At 43.1% G+C, this 23282-nt stretch overlaps 1 protein-coding gene across 2 annotated transcripts in view; it reads left to right on the forward strand.

The window, feature by feature from the left end:
• TMEM144 (transmembrane protein 144) overlaps positions 1-23282 on the forward strand; it is a 240369-nt gene that overhangs the window by 35291 nt on the left and 181796 nt on the right. For both annotated transcript variants that reach the window (XM_085641726.1, XM_085641727.1), the window contains one exon: positions 1361-1441. In XM_085641726.1, the coding sequence (XP_085497852.1) occupies positions 1361-1441 (81 nt within the window). The remainder of the gene's footprint in view (positions 1-1360; positions 1442-23282) is intronic.

Below are 23282 nucleotides of genomic sequence, written 5' to 3' on the forward strand. Positions count from 1 at the left end.
CAAGCCTAATCATTCAGAGAAGATTCAATCTGAAGAGAGAAGGAGACCGTACTATCCACTGGGTTCTCAACTTTCAAACATCCTGAGCTAAATCTTGAGGAGTCATCCAAATCTGACAGACTTCAAAAGAAACCCAGAGACTAATATTTTCAAAGAGGTATTTACCTCCGTCCTCGATGTCACTGAAACTTTCACTGCCTCCACTGAAGTTCAACATCAGAGTGTCTCCTAATCGAGGAAATAAGGCCTTCATGTGAGACTGTCAGAATGAATACTGAGGATTCTCACTTCAATTAATATTTGGTGGGTGTAATAAGGGGTGCTGTTATCTGTAGTGTAGTGCAGGTGATGCTGATGCTGAGTCACTAGGGCAAGCAGTAGAAGGGGCCACTGCCAGTCCTTCATAAGCTGCGGTTAAGTCAAAAGGCCTGCCCACCAGAATTTGTTTTGCAAGTGCCTGCTTCAGGTATGGCTTTGTGTTTAGAGGGGTTGGGATGTGGGCGTTCAAACGCATTCAGGTAGAGCAACACAGAGCTCAGTCAAGTACTGACCTATCCAAATCAAAGACTACGGCTGAGCTTTGGTCGTGTATTTAGAGGCTGTATATATGGGGCAGGTTGCTGCTCATCATGAGGTGAGCTGCTTGGTAGCTTGATGACCACAGCAGTTATCATGTAATTAGAAAGCAGGCCACTTCAAAATAATTATATGTCCTGTCACGTTAAGAGTACCTGTCTAGGAATGGGTGATGGGAGAGAAACAGGCCAGATAACAGTGAGTTTTCATTATTGATCGCATCATAGACTGTAGTAATAATAGACTGTAGTAATAATTACCTTTCTCAGTAAGTGAGGTGGGTTTAAACAAACAAGGACTGACCAGTATATCAATACAGTGCTTAATATCAGCAGCAAAGGTTGCGCCCCAACGAATACAAACAATACAGGGCAGATTGGTCAGTTGTGGAAACTGAGTGCCCAGGCAGTAGGCCAAGATATACCCACTGTTTTCCAATTATTTGTAATAATGCCTGCCCAAGTTTCCTTGATTGTGTTGGGACCCAAGGCAGTTTTACTATGCCGCTGTTTGGAATGTGACTAACCAGCACTATACAAAGCATTTAAATAAAAAATATCGATTACTTCCTACATTTTATTGCCTATTTTACAACACTAATGTAGACTTTGACATTCTGGTGTGGTAGTATCTTTTTTTAGCCTTTCCTTGTATTATTTGTATGTGCTGTAAGCATTTTTAATAAAATCAGGCAAAGGCAAAGCTGCCTAATGCTTTGAAACTTTGATTCTTCCTTAAAAAAAGTGTTGCATGAAATTTTTTAAAACGTGTTTTCATCTTCCAGGTTTGGCATGTTTGGCATAGATCCTGAAGTGGTAGCAAAGCCGTATCTAAATTATATTGGAGCTGCACTTTCCTTCCTAAGGTAAGAATGTTATGGTTTTTGTAGTATGCTTGTTTTTTATTTTTCTTGGCATTCTATTTTGTGTTTTCTTAAGGATTGTCTTATGGTACCCCTTTCAGTGAAAATAATATATTAGTTCAGTTATATTTGCAAAACCTGAAAAACACTGAAATTCGCTCCTTATGGTTGTGTAAATTAACCATAACTTGCACCCCATTAGATGCTAATTATGGCCTTATGTTTGATAACACCAGCATAAGTTTACTAGACCAACTGGGACCCTTTGTGGATATTGTAAAAGATGTAATCCCAGAAGAATCCTTACAAACTCAACATTAAAATACTCCAGAGTTGATTTATACTCCATAGCATACAATGATGCCCTCTACTTTCCCATGTCTTTGCCATTTTAGATCAAAATTATGATGTGGCATTATTTTTTATACAATTATGATTGCTCTGTACTCCAAAAAAGAATGAATGTACTGCTCCTAAATCAGATGAAGTATTTCTAATCTACATGAACGCTACAAAAAAGAATGAGTAAAGACTCCAAGTAGTGAGCCTTATTAGAGCTTGACAGATGCTTGCTGAACAGCTGCCAAAATCTGTGGATGTCCCATCTGCCCTACTTAGAGTGAATAGAGCCTTTATGGACTCTACGTATGGCAGATGTGGTTTGGTGGATGTCCTTCAAATTTCTAACTTTAAAAAAGGCTCTCTGTCTCAATCTGCGTAGATATGATCAAATCAATCTAGCCCTAACCTTATGTAATTGGCCCTAATGGAATAGTGCATATATTTCTCAATTATAAGTCTACTTTACGAATCCTAGGGAGAAAGTCCCAAACCCTGTGTTCCATGAGCCACCCTATACAGTCCGGCTTAAGCTTCAGATCCAGTAATGCAAATTTGATTTGTCTTCCCAATTGCAAGAGAAAAAAAACATGAACGCGAAGCAATCAGAGCACATTACAAATCATCTAAATATATTTATGGTTGATTATTTATAGGACGGTCAAATAAGGAAGCCCTGGATATGAGTAGAGCAGTGTACAAAGTGCTTGCAAATAGAAATGATTTTCATCGTTTATGTGCTTATGGGGACAGTCATCGGAATAGTTTCTTCTGAATGAGATGTACTTTGAAGAGGATAGTCTGCAGCTTCTTCATGAATCGAAGGAACACAGTTATCCATTTGATCTCTATTTGGATTCTATCAATCAACTGGTGCAAAGCAAGATCAGGGTCTGGTCTTTTCCTTCTTATGTTTATTTACTTGTCTGGCATTTTTGTGGCTGTACATGCTCATTTTGACACTGGAGTTAATGGTCTTGTCTGTGCAGTGGAGTAGTGTGTAGAAGTTGAACTCCTTTGACAACAAGGTAGGCATTCTTCAAGAAAATCTAAACCTGGAGAGGCAACAAATTTAAGTACTGTAATGTAGAGATAGTTCTGTCATTTTTTTACAGACTAATTATGAATTGCTCTGCTTCATGGAAAACCGTGTTTATTGAAATGTGGTGTATATCCGGGAAGCCTTTTAGCAGGATGTTGCCACTGTCCAAGTGTGAGTTGACTATAGCCATAGCAGGTGTCCTATAGGAGATGTGAGTTGATGCTGTGGACAGGTAAAAGCTGGTGCCAACCCAATTGAATCTTCATAGCATTGTCTGCTTTTGAGGTGGAAAGTGCTTTCAATGTTCTTGTCTCTGTTAACAGGTGGGAGGGTGGCATGAATTTGTCAGAGTTCATTACAGTGAGCTATGCCTGTAGTTTAGTTCTTTGTTCATCATTAATAATCAAAGAAAACTCTGTTTGCATTGGGGTCAGCTTCACATAAGCCTTCACCAAGCAAGCATGGATATTGGAGAAGCAGAAAAGTTGTGTGCCATTGGCACTCTGAGGAATCATGTTGACCACTGGTTCCATTTAAATGTTGTTTAGGGGTGAGATGCCCAGTAGATATTGTTTGGGGTCAAGGAAAACAAGTATTCAGGTTTATTTTGTCCTTAGGACAAGTAGGCCCAACCCCCTGTAGCAACACGCATGTACAATGCAATAGGTCTCGCAATTGCGATATTTTGAGCTATTGGCATTGTAAATAGCAATGCCTTTTATGTATGTGTTTAAATACCTGCAATCATAAAAGGCATTGTCATTTGCAATAGGTCAAAGTTTCTAAAATGCGAGACCTATTGCATTGCAAATGTGCCCAATGAAACATGATTTATCACTCAAATACCAGCTCTAAATATATTTTGGAAATTGAGCCATTTTTCTCCAAATGTCAGTTTACAAGTTCTGAAAATACACACATTTTAGTCTTGAACACACACTCTCAATTTTATTATGCATATATTAATTCAGTAAAGTAAAAGCTTCCAATTTAGTAGGCTGGGCTGCAGAGAGGAAAGATGCATGCAGGTTGGTGGAGAGCTACCAGTAGCTCACAAGCTACTTGTTGGAGAAGCCTGCACTAAAGCCACAGTTGGATGTATGTTCCTTGAAAAACTTCAGTGCAATGGAAGTTAAGTTTGCAATGCAAGACTGCTGAAATTCTGCCGGTATGGTAACCAGTGCACCTACAACTTCACCCCATTGCACTTGTGACCTTGTAAAACATCAGGGACTCACATAATTGGGGACGTTAATGTAACACAGGGCACCACCCCATGTGCAGTACATGCAGGCTGTGCTCTGTGCATAAAGAATGTAGAGTCTCAAACTGTACTCTGCAGCCAAACATGCAGTCTCCTTCTGTACCATCATCAGCCTTAGCAGGACCTTCATATGCCATCTTGCCGCTGCGGAGATTAGTGTTTTTTATGATAATATTTTGGATGACAATCATAATAGCCCTTCAACTGAAGTATTTTAGGCACATTTTCACCTTTCAATTACTGTAGGTTACTATGTAACCTAAGTAGTAAACCCATGACTTCAACTTATAAAAACGTACTCTGGTAATTGCATGACATTTTAAGTAAGCCATCTATGGGGTATGTGTTTGATGCAGTTGAGGCTTATTTGGACTGTGTGCATTGCATCGTTACATAGTCCCCACTGAGCATAGGAATATGTACAGATTCAAAATTCAGCTGCTGCAAAAACGATCAACAGATTTCAGCCAATCAGATGATGAGTTCAGATCGGTGACGCCAAACAGCTGACGCAATTCTATACAGTTTTAGCCTCTTTTTTTTAGAGGGATGCATTTTCATTGCTACCCTTAGATGATGTATATGCAGTTTGTAAGTGACCTAAAAAAAAACTCAGTCAATTTCCCCTAAATATAGGCCGCACACAAATTTACTTATAAAGTAGGTCTTATGAAGGACCGAGAAACTAATATTTTAACATTTGAGAGAATGCACTACCGTGGCTGCACCAACCAATGCAAGGTGTTCAATGTAAATAGCAAAAAAGATTTTAAACAAATTATTGCAAAAATGTGCTCTGCATTTTCTGATATACAGTTGAATAATTTTAAACCAGATTTGTTATGCACTGAGACTTGAAAGCTCAAGTGGCCCTTAAAAGACATTTTTTTTAATAAGTATTATCAAACGGATGTCTGGTCAAGAGCATTAAACTTGTATTTTAAAGGTTTTTGATGTCAAAAAGGAACCCAAACGAACAACTGCCATACACGTTTGTTTTCCAAGCACAATATTACTTTTAACTGAATAGTATTTGTATGTAAGTTTTAAAAGTAGAAAAAATCCGACATTTGTAACCAGAATATTCCTGGGACTGTCTTTGTAAATGTTTCAAGTGAAATACTTAACGTACGTAAAGTCTGTTTTAAGCTACCCGCACAATGCCATTGTGTAGAATAGCTATTAACAGCAGTTTTTAACGTTCACCATTCATATACCGCACACAATGCCCTCAGGTGTTTTAAGATGTGGTCATCAGACTTTGTGGTTACAATTTTCTGACCTCAGAATGATGAAAGGATGAGTTAGCCTGGCACCCAGACAAAATTAACAGTTAGTGCAACTTAGCCCCATCCCTCAGCTTCTGACTGCGAGGTTACACACCAGGTAGGTGACTCAAAGCTTTGATTAAAGTGCGCAGGCCAAGCTTGCATTAGCTAGTTCACACATATTTCTGTGGAATCGTGTTTACTTATGATAAAATGGAACGGCAATTTACACCCTCATTCCTACCAATACATATGATGATGAATCCAATGTAAACATTTTGCATGTTTTGCGTTAGAAATTGTTTTTCTTCTTTTATTTTTGCATGCATATAGAAGTGCCTCAGGTGCTCACTGGATATGTCAGGCAGGTGCTTTCTGTTATTATAACATAAGTTTTACAAACACCAAATCTTTGTATACCGTTGGAACCTACTAATTTAAAAAGTTGAGCAGTCTCAAAGCCCATCAGTTGCAGACAGACTGCTTCAAAGAATGAAGGTGTGAAATGGTTAATTTTCACTCAAAATTGCAAATGTTTCCAGCTATGAGAATCTACACTTTACCATAACGGTGTGGTCACCAACAAGAAAATATAAATGCAATGAAATTATGTCAAAGGCGGCATGCAGCTAGATCTGTGAAACCGTTTTCTAAGCGCTTGTTTGCACAGCCACTCGAACCGTGGCGTCAATTCTAGTTAACCAGTTACAGATGGTCTGTATTGTAGCCCTTTTTGGCTTTTTGGGAAGGGGCTGTAGGACACTGGGTGATCTAAGTTCAGCAAAAAATGCAAGTGAAATGTTACTGTTTAGATAAAAAAGAAAGTTAATATAGTTGTATTACACAACCGCTCACATATTTTCACCTTTATTTCGCGTTTCTATTTTAACGACCTAATCACTATGTTTCAACACTAATAAACGACGTACGTGCATTTCTTGAACTGCATAGACCCAGTTTTGTCCCTCACACGCGCCCAGTCTTCTTAGTCTAGACTCGCTGAAACGTCACTGCACACGGCTGAACTGCAGCAACCCAGAAAGAGTTGCAGGCAAGCACCCCCCCTCCAAGAAATAAGTCAACATTTGTTTTTCACATTAAAGGTCGTTTAGTCGCCCCTGGAACAGGAAAAATAATGCCCGTGAAGCGCTTTGTTTTTAAAATCAACGTATAGCAACTGCGGGGCTCTAACAGAAAATAACGAAGACGTTTTCAGACACACATCACTAAATTACCAAAACGTTAGTATATCTCCTAGGTTCATTAATATGTACAGACTCCCCAGTTAATCTCCAAAAGCCGGTGTTGCCCCTCTAAAATAGCACTCTGGGACGAATTGCACTCAAAATCAATCACTGCTAATGCAGCAAGGTTTTCTGCAGGAAAAAAAGTGATACCCAAGGGCGGGTGGAGGTCTTTGATTGTCTAGTAAAAATACCCTCTCGGACCCGAAGAAGAGCCTCCTGTAACACTTCCACGTTTCACGAGTCTTAACCAGAGCACATCTTTCTAAACAGGCACAGACATAGGAGCTCAGAAAATGTGCGTATGATGTGTAACATTCAAGCAGCAAACCGTGCAAATAGACAGGACATATCATCACCACTAAACAGCGCACCTGGCCACCAACAGGACAAACACATTTATTTAAATGAAATTAAAAAAGAGACACCCACTACTGAGGTATGAGCATGTTGAACATCATTCTTCACACTCCTAGCTCTCACATTAAGTATTGTTTTGAACATATTTTACAGTTAGTTCTGCTCCACTTTGACTGATATTATTAAGAACAAAAAAAACAGTCTCCATAAACGTACAGCAACTCCGTCATGTCATAATAATACCTTAATATAAGAGGGTTTCTGGTGGCTTGTTATTCAATAGCAAGTGTAGCAACTATTTCTTTACTACTCAGACAAAAAAGTCAATCAATTAAAAAAGAAAAGAGGCAACACAAAAAAGTACTTTGAAAGCTCCAGCGCACATTATGATATTGAGGCTGGCATTACATACAAGTCGGATTGTATTTCGTTCATTTGAAGAGTCAGAGGGTATTTTAATGCACCCCATTATTGAAATGCAGCAAGCATCTTTATGTAAAGCCATGTTAGTAGGAGTTACTATTGCAGTTAACAGTATAACTATTTATTCCACCAATAACTGGATTGAGAGAAGAGACGGTGGAACGGTATACAACGTGTTTTCCAGAGGTACTACTGAGCAAGCTTTGCTAACTTTCAGACTTAGCTGAAGGACTCTGAAACATTAATAATGCGAACCCAAAGAGCCAAATTAATTGGAATGAGCCAAAGATGTTTTCTTGCTAGAAATGCCTCCCCTACAGAGACTGCTGAATCGTGTAGATTACTGTTGTTGGAAACAATTTGAAATACTCAGAAGATCTTAAAGAGTTATGATCGCAAATTCAAACAAGAGTTAACAAATAGAAAGAAAATAGCGGGCCACTCTTTTTTTTTTTTTTTTTTTAACTATTTGTTTACTTTTGCTACAATCGTGGCACCCGCGCTTTATCTTTAGCCATGTTAAAGTAAAGCACGGGTGCCGCTATTGCTGCAAAAGTAAAGAAATAGAAAAAAAAAATCTATTTCTTTACTTTTTCAACAATCGCGGCACCCGCGCTTTAGCTTAACATGGCTAAAGGTAAAGCGCGTGTGCCGCCAACGCGAAATAAAAGTAAATAAATACAAAAAAAGAACTAGACAATTAAAAAAAGCGAGCGCTATACTAGTAGACAATAAAAAAAGCGAGCGCTGTGCTATAGTGCGGCGCCCATGCATACTTAAGTTATGTACATGGCGGCTGGTGAAGCCAAAGCCGAATGAACAACAAAATGAGTGCTTACCAACTAATGAAGGAGACAGTCTAATGCCGCAAGTTAAAGATCCAGTCCTGATGGGTGGTTCTAAAAGGAGACAGGGCGGTAACAAGGAGGGACTAAGAAGCCTCATTATCCATCATAAGCCAGCATTTACCACGGACGATGACGCCAGCCAATGAAAATTATGGGCGGCTTCCACTCCACTTCTAAAACATACCCTTTGGAAGAGGTGTGGCGCTGCGGCCAGGGCGACTGACTCCGGAATCTGGGGATCACGGTTCGATCCCCAGCGCTGGCGGCAGAGTAGCCCAGCACCATGTGACTCTGGACAATAGGTTGCTTAATCTTCCCGATGGCCCCCAGCGCCTAATGACCCTTACGGGTGATTGTTCGCGCTTTACAAATGTGGATATTATTACCCTACTACAATATGCCTCGCAGAGCATGCAGCGCATGCGCTGCAACGCTAGGCGAGTCCTAAAAAGCTTTGACTGTCAATTTACAGAACCAGATTATAGAGCAGGGAAAGGAAATGTCTGCATTTGAGGTAATATTTGTGTCTATTGGTTAATGCTGTTCAAACTTGTATTTATGATTCTTTAATGCCAAGCCCTTATTATTAGGGTGGTTACTCTAAATAAATGTTGTAAGCTTAGACTGTACTACTGACCGTAGTTCCAGTAAAAAAATGTGTACACAAATTTGCAAAGTTTAACAGAATGCATCCACATATAACACTCCCAAAATGCTTTCTGATTAGATGTAAATATTTGCAGACGACTCTTTGCTTTCAAAATAAAATGTTCTCAAAACAATGCAACAAGGAAAAAAAAGTTTTACTAAACTACTGTGAAATTTTAGGTGCCATTTATTTGAAGGAACATTTGGTATAATGTGTTGATGTATGATAGTATTTCCAAACAATAGTCATAATGGAAAGTTGGTGTAACCAGTTTTAATGTGATTATGTGAAACATGAAAATAAACAAAGTGTGGCAAAGCCATTAGGTCCAACATTGGTGGTCAGTCTTTTGGTTTTGCCAATGTGTGTGTTGTTTTGACATGACTTTTGTAAAACCTTATTGTTGTGGGAGCTGCCTGGCCCTCACTATTTTAAAAAACATTGGTAAAAAGCTAAAATATTGTTTGGTCTCAAAAAGCACTCCTTGCCATAGTAGTTCCTGGCACTGAACTAAACTACTTTGTGTGCCAATATGCTCCTTGTGAAAGAGCAGATTGCAATCATTCACAGTGAAGCCAGCTGAAAGATAGATGGATAGATAGAGAGAGAGAGATACAATTTTAATAAAAACGAAAGGTCTTGGTTAACACCAGACCTAATTAGGGAGCCCAATTCCTAAAGGAAGTCACAAAAGTGCCCCCATGTCCTTGCATTAGTGAAAATGTACATACTTCATGAATTCACAAGAATTTACCGAAGTAGACTAGTCCTGCAGGTCTAGTACCTTGAAAAATCTCCTCGACCTAACTGCAACCTACTTAACCTCTGTCTCTGAAAGTGAGCAAATGTGACAAGATAACACGTTTTAAAGGCATCTTTATTGCTCATTCACTTTGTGAGCAATACAAATGCCTTTAAATCTTGTTATCTTGTCACATTTGCTCTGTTTTCAGAGACAGAGGACAAAAGTTAGTTTGTCTTCATACTTGCCAGAAAGGGCGAGTAGGACCTAAAATAGCTTGTCCTTATTAAATCTGCCTCGCAAATGCGAGCAGTCGAGTGGATTTTCTGAGCCCTGCATTGTGTATATCTGTAACTGAGGGAGATAGACAAAAGAGGATAGATTATGTCTCTCCATGGTACTCCTAATTAAAGAGTTTTTGGTGTAGAAAAATAGTAGCCAAAGGCAATTAATTGAGACCTGTATGAAAGGAAAGAGGATAGCCATGCTAGGACAGTGACATCAATTGCAAAGACGGCAAGAAGATGGTCTAATAGAATGGAACAGTTGATGGTATCAGAGGCAGCGTAAAGGTCCAGAAGTATCTGGACTCTTCCTTTGCCCCAGTCCCCTAGCATTCTCAGGTCATCAATGGCAGGAGTAACCACCAAATCTGTGCCTCTGCCAGGACTAAAGCCTGCCTGATAATCCTGAGGCAGTGATTGACAGAGTGACAGTTTTTTTGGTAGTTTTTGTTTGCTAGATTTGTTCCAATTGTGTATCCTTGTCTGATAAGGTGGGTTTGTGTAAGACTGTTTATGTATAAAGCACCTTGAAAACTGATCCTTATTGGCTATGAGGAATGACGGGGGTGAGGTTGTGTGCGCATTCAATTTAAAACACAAGTCACTGTGTGCATACTGAGGCGCACATCGGGTTGCTGTGGTATATACATACAAATTATCACAACAATAAAAAAAAACAGCTGAATATCCTATCCACTGACCTAGGGAATTACTTAATTACATCAGGGATGCAGAACTGCATCTCAATGCATCCGAGCTAAAGATGCTTGCACCCCCATCCTAAGAAACGCACAGCTTGCTCCTCCTAAACAAATGCACCTGCCAGGGACAACATTACCCAAGTAGAGACTGCAAAGGGAGGATACTGTCTGAATTTTCAGGAGAACAATCAAGAAAATAAGCATACCTGTTGAACGCTTGAGAGCAGTACACATTTGGTGTAGGTTGAAGCAGTGTATAGTTCATGCCAACAAAGCAATTTTGTGTTGTACGGAATATGTATAAATCATGGTTTGAGCACATGAGCATACACCCCAGGCATAGTACAGTGACATCCCTGCACCAACAAACAAGTATGTGCTGCGTGTTTCAAATGATGCCCATCTCCAAAATATGTGGACAAATTGGGAGCTGAAATCATTCCGGGATTACCTCTGGTCACTGTGTTGTAACAAGTCAGGGAGAAAATGTCAACCTGTATAGTGTTGGAGAGAATATCTCAGTTTGTTTATTTGGGTGCAGAGAAGGATATAGGACATCTCAGACACTTCTGCATTGGACCCAATTGCCTTTCTCTTGTTATGAATGTACTGGACCTATTATCTGTTTCAACAAGCACACCCAAGTAATTGATTGGACAGGAGATGATGATGCTCCTGACAACAAAGATAGAGTTGCAGAAAAATATGATTAAAACCTGAAGCAGAAAGGCATATAGCAGGCAGCAGTTCTGCCCATCTGATTTTGTATTTCTTTGTTCTCCAGTTCGTAGTCAAGCAGCACACCCCTTTCCCGTCCTTCTTGCCTGCCTCCATTCCAGATCACCGCTAGCAGGCGGAAAATAACAGTTCCTCCTGCTGTGAAGACGGTAGTAGCACAGCCCTCTCTGTACATCCAACTGGCTCTGCTGCTCTGTTGTGGGGTCGGGGCAGACTAGCTGATTCAAACAGAGAAGGAGGAGGCAGAGTAGAGAGTGGGTTGGGTGGCAGGGGGAACGGCTGCTCTCTGTGGGATCTGTAACCAATCCACACCTGTGGAAAGTGGAAACCAGAAGAAATGGAGCGCAGAAAAAACAAAAACATAGGTTGAGAGCATAGGTAGAAGTGCCAAGCAGGGAGGCTCTGCCCACTGCAGCAGTTGAGAAGAGATCACCAACGTTGTGTAGTCTACAGAGAAGGAAAAAGTCCGATAAGCCAGGGGGGAGGAAGAGGTAGCCTCTGGGAGGGTGTTAGAAATGGGGGTCTCTAGTTGGCAGAGGGAGGTACTTTGTCCAATTAGGGACCCTTGCTTCTAGTCAGGGTAAGGGGGGGTACACTCCTAAAATAACCCCTGCTCACCCCCTTGGTAGTTTGGCACAAGCAGACCGGCTTATCTCAGAGGCAGTGTGTAAAGCATTTGTGAAAACGTACAGTAATACAGTGAAAATACTACAAATGGACACCACACCAGGTTAGAAAAAATAAGTAATCTTTATCTAAACCAAAACAAGACCAAACGACAAAAATCCACAATACAGTATCAAAATTATTAAGGCTCTTAAATGGTAGAAATAGTTCAGTTCATTTCAAGTTGTAAATGGTACACTTTTCCCCCAAAGTACCTTAGATGCGTCACGCAAAACAAACGAAAGGGTCACAGGGAAGGTGATGCATCAGTTCCTTGCTTCGAGAGAGCCGATGCGTCTGTTCCTTACTGTAGCGCAGGGGAGTTGATGCATCTGTTCCTTACCGGAGAAGAGGGGATGCGTCTGTTTCTTACTGTGTTCCGGTTACAATGCGACAAGAGCACGCTTCAATGCGTGGCGAAAATCCGGTGCGACAAAATGGCGGCTCGATGCGATGCGACAATCCGGTACGATGCGTGAACTTTTGCAGCCACACGCGGTTTTCTCGGCAATGCGTCGGGACCTGTTGTGGATGCGGGTGCTTCTTCTCTGTGGCTCGGCAGTGGGTCAGGACCAGGTGCGGATGCTGCACGCGTCTTCTCTGTGGCTCGGCGATGCGTCAGGAATTGGTGCGGATGCGACGCGCTTCTTCCTCGTTGCGTCGATCATCCAGCTCCCAGCAACAAACAGTCTCTAGAGGTCATAAACAGCAGCAGGCACCTCTTTGCAGGTTGGAATTCCCTGCAAAGAAATTCAGGGGAGCTGGTGGTGAAGTCTTTGTGTCCCTGAGACTTCAGAACAGGAGGCAAGCTCAGTTTCAAGCCCTTGGAGCTCTTTTCTTTAAGCAGGTGACAAAGCAAACATCAAAGTCCTTTTTCTCCTTTCCTTGGCAGCAAGCAGCCACTGCAGGCCAACCCCAGACAGCAAACAGCACATGGGCAGTATTCCTCCTTAGCTTCTCTGGCTCTTCTCCTTGGCAAAGGTTCCTCTTGATTCCCAGAAGTGATCTAAAGTTCTGGTGTCTGGGTCCCACTTTATATACACACAAATCCTTTGTTCTCTGAAGGGAGAGAGGGTCTGTACCCAGCCAAAACCAGTTCTGTCCACTCTGAGGCAGCTTACTGGAAGGAGGTGGAGACAGCATTGTTGAAAGCAGACCTGGCCCAGGCAGGTGAAAGGAAATCTCCTCCCCCCTACTCTAAATTCAACCAATGTCCATTCAGCCCAGCCCTGACTCATCAGACTGCTGGAGCCGCTGCCCTCCTGCAGCCCCGTCACTCACAAGCCAGACATGCAATACACAAACCTAGCAGAGGCACACTGGATGGTTAGGCAAGAAAATACCTGCTTTCTAAAAGGGGTATTTTCAAACATATAATGTAAAAATCACCCTCACTAAAAGATGCACTTAAAGATTCTGAGTTCAGGCATACTAAACTTTATTTACCGATCTTGTTCCTGGGGTCAGTTATGGTTATAAGATGTTATAAACTGACTCCCTATTCTGGCCTATGAGAACAGATAGCCTTGCAATAGTGAGAAACAAAATTGTCAGTATTTCACTATCGGGACATGCCACACATATCAGGGCATGACTTACCTTTCACATACAATGCACCCTGCCTACAGTGGTACCTTGGGCCTCCTTTAGGGGTGACTAACATGTAGAAAAGGGAAGGTTTAGGGACTGGCAAGTCGACATGGCAGTCCCAGACTGCATACAGGCTCTGCAATGGCAGGCCTGAGCCACATTTTACAGGCTGCTTCTGTGGGTGGCACAATCAGTGCTGCAAGCCCACCCGCAGCATTTAATTTACAGGCCCTGGGCACACATGGTGCACTGTACAAGGGTCTGACACGTAAATCAAATAAGCCAATCATGGAATCACTAATCCATAACACAATTTACAAAAGAGAGCATATGCACTTTAGATCTGATCAGCTGGTAAAGTGCCCAGAGTCATAAAAACACCAACAACAGGTCAGAAAAATACAGGAGGAAGGCAAAAAGTCCTAGGATGACCCTACAAAAAGGGCCAAGTCCAATACAACCCCCTTCAAGCCTAAAGCCAGGGTAGACTAATCAATACCTTGATATGCTTCCCTGCTTGGGGCGATAGAACATGGACTCTGGCTGCAACTGCAGGGGCACACTCCAGTTCTACGCCAATGTGAACCTATCTGGATCCCTCTGTCCATACTCTCAGGCCCCACTAAGCTAACCCATGGGGAACCCTTCCCCTCACCTGTGGACACCATCTGTGAAGCACCTAACCTTAGCTTGCTCACAGGTGTGTCCAAACATACAGACAGTACCCACATGGCCAACACAGAGGTGTGGCCCAGTCCACCCCCCAGGTGTGACTCCTGTCCCCCTCTTGGGCAACTCTGTCCACCAGGACAGCAAGCCACAGTGGCCACTGACAGCTGTCCGTGATGAGAACCAGGCCCCAGGCCTTTCATGGTTCTCCAACCTCTGTGGCATCAGAGAGAAGTGGCAGTAGCCCCAGGTGCCTGGCACCCTTGGTCCACTCTCCCTCCTGTCAAGTCAGGTATGACATCCTGACACTGACCCCTGTACCCGGTGGCTGGACAGGAGATTGGGGTGGGCTTTCCCACACCCTGTCCTCCTCCTCGGGGCTCTGCACCCTCCCACTTGGAGTGGTACTCCCTTCCAGAATTGTCAGGGCACCTTTGACAGGTGTCCTGCACAATTCGCCCACCAGTTCAGGGGTTCTATCCTGCAACTGGGATCCCAGTTTAGGGTCTGTGCTCTTAGACTGGGCAGAGGTCAGGGGTGAGGCTGCCCTCTCCCCACCCCTCTTACTGGGGCCCTGCACCCTCCCACCTGGAGAGGTGCCCCCAGGAGACAAATGGGTAGGGGCACTGATAGCAGTTGCCCTTCCCTTCAGGTCAGGCAACACCTGAACCTGGTTTCCCAACCCAGAGACTAAACACTACGGCTGAGCACCCGCCTGACACACCAGGAATTCCTGGGGAGCACACATGCCCCTTCCAAGGGTAATACATGACTCATGTGTTGTTTGGCCTGGCGCAGATCTCCCAACCCCTGTCAATCTGACAGTGCGCAAAGATCCCCCAGGGCAGAAGTAGTGTCACCATGGTCACTCCAAGGACGCTCAGTCCTTACGGCTGGCCCCTGTCCACTGGTTCTTCCACTGGGGAACGCATCCCCCTCTCACCCCTCCATCTGGACGTCTGCACCTTCCGCGTAGGAGTGGCACTGCCGGACCCCAGAACTGATGGAGGTCCGCTTACAGACACTCCAAGTTCTAGGAGATCTCCCTCAACGGATGTCCTATCAGGACAGCCTAGGCTCCCCACCTGGTGTTCCCTTAAAGAACCCTCCAGGCCCTGAGAGTGAGTTTCGGGCACCTCTGGACGCATCTCATTCTCACTCCTTTTCCTTGGAGACAGGACATGAGTCCATACACCCCTCCCACTACACCAGGACCTAGCTAGGCTACTCTAACCCCCTCCCGTCTCTCTGGGCTGGAAGATACCTGAGCCATTCCGCTTAGGGTCACTCCCCAATGCCTCATCAGACCCTCTGGAATCCACCAAAAGTTCTACCTCCTGGGTGAGCTCCCTGGGGTCAGGGAACTGACACCTCAACAGGTGTTGGCATAGCTCTGGAAAACAGGGACTTACAATATGCTCTCCCACAATTGAATCACACAGCCCCACGCAGGTGTTAACCAAACTATCCTTCACCTCACCATCCAGTGCCTCTCACACGTACTCCACACCACTCTCCTGAGATTGGCAAGCCAGTATCTGACTGTCTCTGCCACTCAACCCACACTCTTCTGGGTGGTCTTCACACTCACACACCAGGACTTCAACCATGGGTGATCCCCTCTCCCTGCACCTCTCATCTAGAGTCAGTAGAGTGTCCCTCCCACCACTAGGACTATGAACCCCTGTGCCAGTTCTCCAATCCACCTCAGGGACACTGCGCACCACTGGAGCTACCTCATATCCTTGAACCCCCTGGTGTATGTTAATCCCCTCCTTCAAGTCAGGCGCCACATCTCTGGGTGTGTGTACTGATCCCTCAGCACTAGATAATTCAATGTTGCTTCCACCATCTGAGCTGGACTCCACCTCCAACCCAGCTAAGCTCACTTCCTGAGCTACACACATTTCTTATTTTAGGGTTAAGGCCCTCTTGGCCTCAGCCCTCTCGAGCTCCTCATCAAGCTCTCTCAGCCTCTGCTCACAAGCCAGAAGCCAGCCATCTTTTTCTGTTTCTCCCTCACTTTCAGAGAACTCCTCCTCAGACTCAACTGGTAGTGTTGGCCCCCAGCAGAGTAACTCATAATGAAATAGGGATGCCTCTAGAGCCTCCCTGGACCTTCTCTTCACAGGCAACCCCCTTTCCTTGCAGAACACACGTAGCTCCTTCATTGTGTAGATGAACAAGTGCCAGAAGTTAAGTTCCATTTTGCAACAGCTAACCAGAGACTTAGTATCAATAAATACTTCAAGGAGGACTCCAGCAAACAGAAACAAGCATTTGCAATGCAATAGGTCTCGCATTTACGCAAGTTTGAGCTATTGGCATTGTAAATGGCAATGCCTTTTATTTATGTTTTGGTTTTTAAAGCATAAAATAAAAGGCATTGTCATTTACAATGCCAATAGCTTAAACTCACGTAAATGCAAGATCTTTTGCAATGCAAATGAAGTATAACTGAGCCAAAGTAGTGTCACATCGAAATAACACTGAAAATGAGTGCAGGAGTATAAGCGCTATCCTCAGTATGCTTGGACTGGGGTCAAGACTAGTAGGCGCTACATTCATGCCTCACCTATTTCAGAGAAGGGGAGGCAGCTATGTGGGTAGTGTATTTACCCCAGACGGCGCACACTCTTTAAAAATTATTTTATTTATGATAGGGGTCAGTTCTTTTTCATGCACAGTGCACACAGCAAACTGAATTACTTGCAGGCGCTTACATGGCTAAGCCAGTACACTTGAAGCGCATACTCCACTAGGGCGAGATAGTCTGTGACGTATTGCATGACAGAGTACAGGCAGGGTGGCTTAATTCCGTTCAAAGCACCAAATGCTTCAAAATTAACGGCAAGCCAGGTTCGAGTCTACGCATTGGCTCCACATCCTGTGATTGTGAGTAAATCACCTAATCGCATGTTACTAAAACAAACACAAAAAAATACAAGTGAATGTAACAGATGTGTCACTGTGCCCAAATAATTATAAAATAATAATACAATGCTGTAAGAGAAAAAAATGCTGATTAGAAACCAAATACGAAACGGGTAAAACCAGGGGGCATGCCATGAGAAGGATCTCCCACCTCCCTCACCCTACTGTTGATGCATCTGTCAAGGAAAGTTTTGCTGTCGTGCCTCAGACAGCAAGGAATTTTCCCTCTGAACGGTCCCATGCTCAGGCTCGAATCTCTTAAAAAAATACTGATCTCTGCTGAGCTGCTGGACAGAGGGCCAAGGGGGGCCAGCTCCGGGAAGCACTAAACTGTGCAGCCCAGGTTATCTGCCCGCACAAAGACCAAGTGGAAACCAAGTGTCAGGGGCAAAGAGACAACGGAGTGAGAGGGGAAGACGGCACACCCTCCAAAATATGTTAAAATAAATATTTCAAAATCACGATCTTAAAGCAAGTGGGAGCGTGTATGCAATGACATGGGACGAGGTGGGAGAGACAAATTCACCCACCAAACACAGGCAATCAGGAACACGAAGCAACACAAGCAAGAAAGAAAGTAAATAATAGTCCCAGAAACAAGAACATAAACAACCGCCACGTAACGATACAGTACATGGACGGTACTGCATGGGAGGAAACAAAACACAAACCAGGGAGCAGTGCCTCCCTCCACGCTCTCTCTCACACAATAACCCCCAGCTGTTATTTCCGTCACGTTGAAATACAAGCACGCGAGTGGTGCGTGCGTGCGTGCCACACCACTGCCATGTGGTTTCAATTATCGCGCCCGTGTCTGGGCACGATAATTGAAACCACATGGCAGCGGTGCGCGTAACTGACACCAATAGGCCATGGGCGGAGCAGTGCGCCCGCCTTTTGTCAATTGCGTGCTGTCTTGGATAAAAAGACGCACGCAAAGGCCAATAGCGTGGCCCAAAAGGAAAAGCACATGCACGAGCGTGTGCGATTCCTAGGGCCGTTTTCAAACCCCTACATGAGGTCTCTCGCTGCGCGAGCAGTGTTGCGCACAGCAACGCTAGGCGTGAGACCTAAAAACTGTATGTGGCCGCGTAATGTTCTGCACTCACCAGTAGTGTACACCAATCACTGTACGTAAATCACAAATGCAAGTCCAAATCCTCACCGCTGACCACCACTGTTAGAAATGGGGTCTCTAGTTGGCAGAGGTAGGTACCTTTGTCCAAATAGGGGCCCTTGCTTCTAGTCAGGGTAAGGGGGGTACACTCCTAAAATAACCCCTGTTCACCCCCTTGGTAGCTTGGCACGACTAGACAGGCTTATCTCAGAGGCAGTGTGTGAAGAATTTATGAACACATACAGTAATACAGGGAAAACACTACAAATGGACACCAGACCAGTTTAGAAAAAATAAGTAATCTTTATCTAAACCAAAACAAGACCAAACAAATCCATAATACAGTATCCAACCTAAGGCTCTTAAATGGTAGAAATAGTTCAGTTCAATGCAAGTTGTAAATGCAACACTTTTCTCACAAAGTACCTTAGATGCGTCCTGCAAAACAAACAAAAGGGTCGCAGGTAAGGTGATGCGTCAGTTCCTTGCTTCAGTGGAGGCGATGTGTCTGTTCCTTACCCGAGAGCAGGGGGATGCGCCTGTTTCTTACTGTGTCCCGGTTACGATGCGACAAGATGGCACCTCGATGTGGGGCGACGGTGCGATGCGACAAAATGGCAGTGCGATGCGACAATCGGGTACGATGCGTGAACGTTTGCAGCTGCACGGCAGGTGCTGCGACGGTTTTCTTGGCGATGCGTCGAGACCCATGTGGAAGCGGCACGCTTCTTCTCCGTGATTTGGCAATACGTCGGGACCAGGTGCGGATGTGGCACACGTCTTCTCCGTAGCTCGGCGATGCATCAAGAATCGGTGTGGATGCGGCACGGTTCTTCCTCGTTGCGTCGATCTTCCAGCTCCCAGCAACAAACAGTCTCTAGAGGTCCTAAACAGCAGCAGGCACCTCTTTGCAGGTTGAAATTCCCAGCAAGGAAATTCAGGGGAGCTGGTGGTGACGTCTTGGTGTGCCTGAGACTTCAGAACAGGAGGCAAGCTCAGTTCCAAGCCCTTGAAGATCTTTTCTTCAAGCAGGTGACAAAGCAAACAGCAAAGTCCTATTTCCTTTTTCTCCTTTCCTTGGCAGCAAGCAGCCACTGCAGGCCAACCCCAGAGAGCAAACAGCACAGGGCCAGTATTCCTCCTCAGCTTCTCCGGCTCTTCTCCTTGGCAAAGGTTCCTCTTGATTCCCAGAAGAGATCTAAATTTCTGGGGTCTGGCTCCCACTTTTTATACACACAAATCCTTTGTTCTCTGAAGGCATAGAGGGTCTGTACTCAGCCAAAAACAGTTCTGTCCTCTCTGGTGCAGCTTCCTGGCAGTAGGTGGAGACGACATTGTTGAAAACAGAAAACAAATGAGGAAGGGTAGTGGTGTTCCTAAAAAGGAAAAGACCTGCACATCAAAAAACACACAGTTATATAAATTAAGTAAATGGCGTCAAACAGTTGGTTGTATGATCATAATAGATTTGGGTGCTTAACTAGCTACAGGCACTCACTACCCAAAAGTGCCAATAAGGCAGATGTAAAGTCTGCCTATGTAACATGTAAAAATAGAGCTATTGCAGCACAACCATGAATAGTATATACGAAGTCAAACTGAATAACCAATAGTAAATACATGCGTTATACAGAAACAGATATATATATATATATATACATATATCAAAAGATCATCTGTGGAAATCTTCTGTTCAGAAAGTATGAGATGAAAGGTCCATGTTGTTTATGATGCAAAATATTATTTTATTCGATAGCTGTATCAGAATCCAAAAGCGAAAACAGCTAACACGTGTTTCGTCAGTACATTATTGGTACTAAAGACTTTCTCAAGGCTGTAAACAAACAAATAAGGTATAAAAATCTAGATATATAAAAACTTGCATAAAACATATACATTTTGTATTGTAATCCAAAAAGAGGTGCCAAAGAAGTGAAATCGTGAACAGACACCGATCAGGTTTATAAATAGTACCAATGACTGAGAACAGAGGCCAACGTCCCAATTGATGAACGCACCAAAGTGTGAAAAGAAAATAGATATTTAACAAGATTGATGTGAACTAACATATGCTAAACATAAAAGAGCGCGTGTCTAGAAAGAGGAGAGAACCATACGAGGAAACAAAGAAAGCACAAACATTTTAGCGTACAAATGAGGAAGAAAAGTGTACCAGTAGACTAACATAGGCTACACTATTATGTGAGTAGACTAACAAGGTAATAAATCCTAAATGTAGAGGGTAAATAATATAGTAGAAAACAAAAGAGAGAAGAATCAGAAGTCTAGAATAGCGACTCCTAGAAAAATATAGATATATAAATCACATACCTATATAAGAAAATTGCGTGCAATGGAGTCCAAAGGTTAGATACGAAGCACATAAGGTGTGGCTCGAGTCAAGTAAAACGAGAGCGTCAAGGATATCTAGTGGAAAAGCATATAAATCAAATTGATCTTGGTCTAACTACATAATTAAAGCAATATGTATATAAGTATATCGCAAAAGTCGGATAACACAAGGATGTCAAATGTAGAGATAACCATAAGTGGCCACGTATACAATATGATGATCCATAAAAGAGTACACCAACAATGCCCAAACTAAAGAAAAAGGATATACTAGGTCCCGAAGTCGATAGAAACCTAGTAATGGCGGAGACGTGCCCAAGTGGGCACAGAAATCCATTGTTACGGTGTAATTGTCCTAATGTTAATTAAAACCCAAAACCAATGTCTTACTCAAAACAACAACTCACCTATAAAGTATCGACAAAACCTTAATACAGGAGTAGAGGGTCAGTAGATGATGTCCATACAGTACAATAACATCTAAAAACAAAATGAGCCATAAGTAAGAGAAAAGCGGGGGTCCCAATATAACTAGTAACCATACTGTTAGTAACGGAAGTGGACCAAACAACGACTCACCATAAGTAAGAGACGGGAGACATTCTCCAAAGGCGTGCGCTTGATAACGCTCCACAGGAAGCAAAGTCAGACCAAGAAACGCCATGTTTGGTGGACTCATATAGTGAACCTAATCACATGATCTGGGCTGAGGGCCACCGGGCAGGGAAATAGAGGAAGAGAACGGACTAGTGTGTGGGAAGCCAGCGCCATTGTATAGTGGCTAGTGTATGTAACAAAACTAATGCCGAGATAAATGTAAATGTCAAGGTACTTATTGAGCGCACTGTCACCAGACGGACACCTTGCGGTGTTGCCTTTGCGGTTTCCTGGCGCTGATACTCATACCGCTGTGGAACCCCTCCTGGCTTTCCCTGTGAAGTCTCCACTACTGGGCACCCCCAGGGTGAAGCCAGGCATCCTTAGCGCTGTTGGGGCCGGTGTGGAGGCTAAGCAAGCTATTGCCCAGAGTTGCAGCGTGGGGCCTGTGATTAGAATAGGCACCGAGGCGAGAATAGACAGGTCCGAGGAAATTGAGCCCGAGCCCCGCCGAGGCGGGAATCGAACCCTGGTCCCTGGCCAGAACTCTGCTTCAGGGTCTGCCGCTCTAACCATTGAGCCACACTCCTCCACTGTGAGATAATGTATACAGTCCCGAAATCGAGATCTCCTCGGACTAGTGTAATGGCAAATGTGGCCACATGTCCACACGCACCCACTGTAACTTTATTCTAATAGTTTTGAAGGACGGGCCGTTAGATAGAGAGACGGGCGCCATCTTGTAGTGGTTAGTGCAACAAGAAAAAATGTAAATTATCCAATCAAAATAAAAGAATGGAGATGTATAACCAAGTAAACCTTGTATTATAGTCGATGCGTTGGCAGGTATTGCACAAAATAATACTAGGATCGATGATTTAAAAATCCAATATTAATATAATAGGGATTATATATAGGAAGAGGAGACAAAAAAATCCCCACGAACCATTAAATGCAGATCGTCAATGTTGTAAGTAAACCATATTAGTAAATCTAAATTCACCAAAAATATATTGGAGAACCGAATCTCGAGAGGAGGATGTTAGTATGTAAGACGGTGGAGTGTGAGAAGGTTGGAAATAACATATCAATAACTGATTATGAGTAAAGGTCCAAGCTATAAATGTCATAGAAGACTAAAGTAACAAGAATGCCTAATGTAATTAGAATAAACACTCAGAAGGTTTCAATGAAAAAGGCAAGGGTAAAGAAAGAGAATGATACTAAGGCTCAGGATGAGTATGTCTATTAGTATAAATAGAAAAAAAATTCATGCATTTATGAACCTATGATGATAAGTGTAGAACGTAGTCTAGATAGACACCAGAGCAATGAGACACATAGAAGAAAAGGAAGTGTGAATCAATAGCCATATGCTCCTAAAGACAAAACTAATATGCGAATCGGCATATGGTACATGATAACACATATAGTAAATAGAAGCAACAGCAATACAATATTATTTTGAGAAACTCTGTAGATACTAGATTGTTGCAGTCTGTAAATACAGAGTTCTAGGTCACACACTGTATACATAAAGAACTTTCCAATGTAAAGTGATAACATTTTTCAACTTGTATTATCCCTGTGCTAGCAAATTAGTAATCAACAAAGATAAGACAGAAAAAACATAAGATGAAAGCACATGATCAATCCCATAGGAATACATGTAGTTCTCTATCTATGTTCAACCCATGATCTACTGATCTCAGTTTAATAAGCCACATGGCTTCTAATTTTCTAAGGGCTGAGGTTTTGTCTCCACCCCTGGGGTTATCTTGTATTGCAGCAATACCATGAAATTTTAAGCCCAGTAGTTCCGTAGATTTATGTTCGGTATTATAGTGAACGGCTAAAGGGGAATTCATACTGTTATTTCGTATGGCTCGAATGTGTTCTTGTACTCGATCTTTGAGGGCTCTTATGGTACTTCCCACGTAAATAAGATTACATTTGCACACAATACAGTATACAACATATTTGGTGTTGCAGTTAATAAACTGCGTGATGTTATGTG

The sequence above is a fragment of the Triturus cristatus genome, chromosome 2_2, assembly GCF_964204655.1.
Source record: "Triturus cristatus chromosome 2_2, aTriCri1.1, whole genome shotgun sequence".
Taxonomy (NCBI): Eukaryota; Metazoa; Chordata; class Amphibia; order Caudata; family Salamandridae; genus Triturus; species Triturus cristatus.